At 38.1% G+C, this 2,883-nt stretch overlaps 1 protein-coding gene across 4 annotated transcripts in view; it reads left to right on the forward strand.

Moving 5' to 3' along the window:
- The first annotated feature begins 515 nt into the window (after positions 1-515).
- Positions 516-2,883, forward strand: part of opa1 (OPA1 mitochondrial dynamin like GTPase) — a 40,055-nt gene continuing 37,687 nt past the window's right edge. For 2 of the 4 annotated variants that reach the window (XM_020596828.1, XM_020596827.1), the window contains exons 1-4: positions 517-754; positions 1,680-2,004; positions 2,286-2,382; positions 2,526-2,633. In XM_020596828.1, coding sequence (XP_020452484.1) covers positions 726-754; positions 1,680-2,004; positions 2,286-2,382; positions 2,526-2,633 — 559 coding nt within the window. In that variant the 5' untranslated portion in view covers positions 517-725. Of the gene's footprint in view, positions 755-1,679; positions 2,005-2,285; positions 2,383-2,525; positions 2,634-2,883 lie in introns of all 4 variants that reach the window. The other 2 variants (XM_020596826.1, XM_020596829.1) reach the window with 2 other exon arrangements.

Here is a 2,883-nt window from a genome sequence, read left to right on the forward strand (position 1 = left end):
CCTTAAATAGTTGTTTTTTCCCACAAAAAAATAAAAAATAAATAAAAATCTTACACCCTTTAAAATGAAGAGGGCCTGGCGACCCCTAGTGGGCTTCGGGATTCCAGGGTGGTGAATCACAGATTTTTTCCCCTGCACATTAAGAATAAAGCCAAACTTTAACCTTTCCCCTTTTTTTACTGGTAGGCCTATTTTAACTTTTTTTTCTCGACATTTCAGCTTTATTCTCGAAATATTTCTACTTTATTTTTGACATTTCTACTTATTTCTTGACATTTGAACTTTATTTTTTACATTTTGACTTTATTCTCGACAAAAGTAATTTTAAAAAATCTTCCTCTTCCCATTTTTTCCCTTAATGTGGCCCAAATTCTCCATCGTATCCTACACATATCTGATAGGCACCCAAAAATGTTACATCTGGAAAGGTTTAGTACTCAGGACTTTTGGTGCCTGGGTATTTATAACACAGCTAAAGGGCTAAAGGGAACTAACCCCGTCAGGAACTAATACGTTTGTGCACCTCTTGTCCGTGCTTATTTCGAGGTAGTACCGTCCGCAGGAAGTGGACTGTCATTCTGGCTGTTGTGTCCTTGTTAGTTGCATAGCAAGTTCGCTGTCATAACTGGCAAGTAAATGCATACCATTTGGAAAGATGAATTAAATTGTACTTAAAGATTGAATTTGGAAGAAATTTGTGCTTACCTGCTGTTAAAAACAGCACCATGTTGCGTGTCGGAAGCAAAGCTGCTTGGTAAGTTCTAACAGGTTCTAATAGGTAATGGTTACAGAAGCTAGCTAGTTAAATTAGCTGTGTTGTAAAAGCACATATGAATCATTTGACAGCCAAGCTAGCTACCGTAGCTGTGGTCCACAAAGTGTTATAGCTACCTACATACATAAGCTCTGATACATCCCGTTACTAACAAAGCCATTTGGGCTTTTGTTGGGGATATTGACGTTACTTAGCCAGGTAGCAATTCCTAGTGGTTGGTGAATTTGGTTTCCAATACATCGGGACACAGTGGTCTAGTGTTGTCAGAAAACATTAGACTTGTTTGACAGGCTATTGTGATTTGATTTTACATTCCTTTTATTCATAAATACTGTATGCTTAGCTAACTATAGAGAAGTAATAGATCATAGAAATATTAATGCATTAACAGAATTTGAATATCTGTTTCTTTAAAATATGTACTATATCTTCTTTTTGTCTGTATGATATATCTTCTTTTGTTGTTACATTGTATTAACAGGGCCACTCCTAATTGATAGCTTGTAATAATGCAGAAGAATTAAACACCTGCTACAGTGAATTAGTTATTACAGCAATAACACTTATCAGCACTCAAGTTCTACACCTAAAGATGGATTAACATTTTTATATTACTTTAATGTTGTTATTGTTTAATGTCTCGGTCCTACTATTGCCACTGCTATTGCTATTGCTATAACAACATCATCATCAAGCACTGTCAAGCTTTAGCTTTCTTGAAGTAGTCTCTTGGGATTAAAATTACATTTCATAGTACTTTGTGACCAGTACCTCCATCATAAGGTATAGAATTGAGTGGATGGCGAACAGTCTCCTCTGAGATTATTGTCAGGGCTATATATCTATAGGCATTTGAAAAAAGGCCAGGTCTTGTAATTTCTTCTTATTTCTCTATCCTTTCAAGTATGGGCTGCAGGAACCTGGTCTCCTCCAACATGGGAGTGAGAGTTCGGGTACCTCTGCAGAAACTGCACTCTCTGTCTTGTGCCATCCACCACCGCTATTCGAGAAACACCACCACTCAGCGACCTCCTCATCGCACGGCAGCCCGTTATTTTACTTCCATGTCACGGTTGCCCATGCAGCCACCCAAGCCTCACCCTGGGTCAGGGGGTCATAGCTACCAGCAACAGCGCAGCTTCTGGGTGGCCCGCCTCGCTGCTAGGTTGTTAAGGCTCCGATACATTCTGCTGGGCACGGCAGTAGGAGGGGGGTACACAGCTAAAAAGGTCAATATTGAGTCCTGGAGTGTGTGTCTATGACTTAAGATTTCTCAGAGCATTTCAACCTTTTTGACCCACCGTCTTGTTTCAGGTTCTCAATTATTACATGATCCAAGGTCTTGTATTTTATATGCAATTCACATTTAATAGTTGTAATGCATTAATTGTTTTTTACATCTGCCATGGGACTTTACTGCTTATTATAAATATGCAGATGTATTTCTAATGTATTGAAATACATATGCATGCTGTATCCTGTACTCAAAGGTTTGTCATCTTACTTGCAGACTTATGACGAATGGAAGGACATGCTGCCTGATTTTAGTGAATACAACTGGGTCATTCCTGATTTTGTCTGGGAGCTGAGTGAACAAATTGATCTTGGTAAGCATCTTTGTTTTTAGTGTTATTATTCATGAAGTGAAAGCTGTGCAGTTCACATCTAAATTATAATTTAATGTGGTAATGCCTGACCATCATAAGTCTCCTGAGCTATGTACTGTATCTGTTAACTTTTGTATTCGTAGATAAATTGGCCAAAGCTCTACCAGAAATGGAGGAAATAGCCAAACTACTACCTGACCTTGATAAGATCGGACAGAACTTCACTTTCCTCAAAAGCCTTCTGTCATCTGGTAAGTGAATAAACTTTCATCTAGATTTACAAAGTTCCATCATCTGCTACTACAAAAATTATTTGCTGACAACAAAGTGTCTAGTCCATTGTTTAGGTTTCAATAGTGGTAATAATAACTGTACCCAAGCAAACATATCTTCCTCATCTGCACTGATCTATGCTTTTATACAGTGGGTACGGAAAGTATTCAGACCCCCTTAAATTTGTCACTCTTTGTTATATTGCAGCCATATGCTAAAATCATTTAA

The sequence above is a fragment of the Monopterus albus genome, unplaced genomic scaffold (assembly GCF_001952655.1).
Source record: "Monopterus albus unplaced genomic scaffold, M_albus_1.0 scaffold31.1, whole genome shotgun sequence".
In the NCBI taxonomy this organism is placed as follows: Eukaryota; Metazoa; Chordata; class Actinopteri; order Synbranchiformes; family Synbranchidae; genus Monopterus; species Monopterus albus.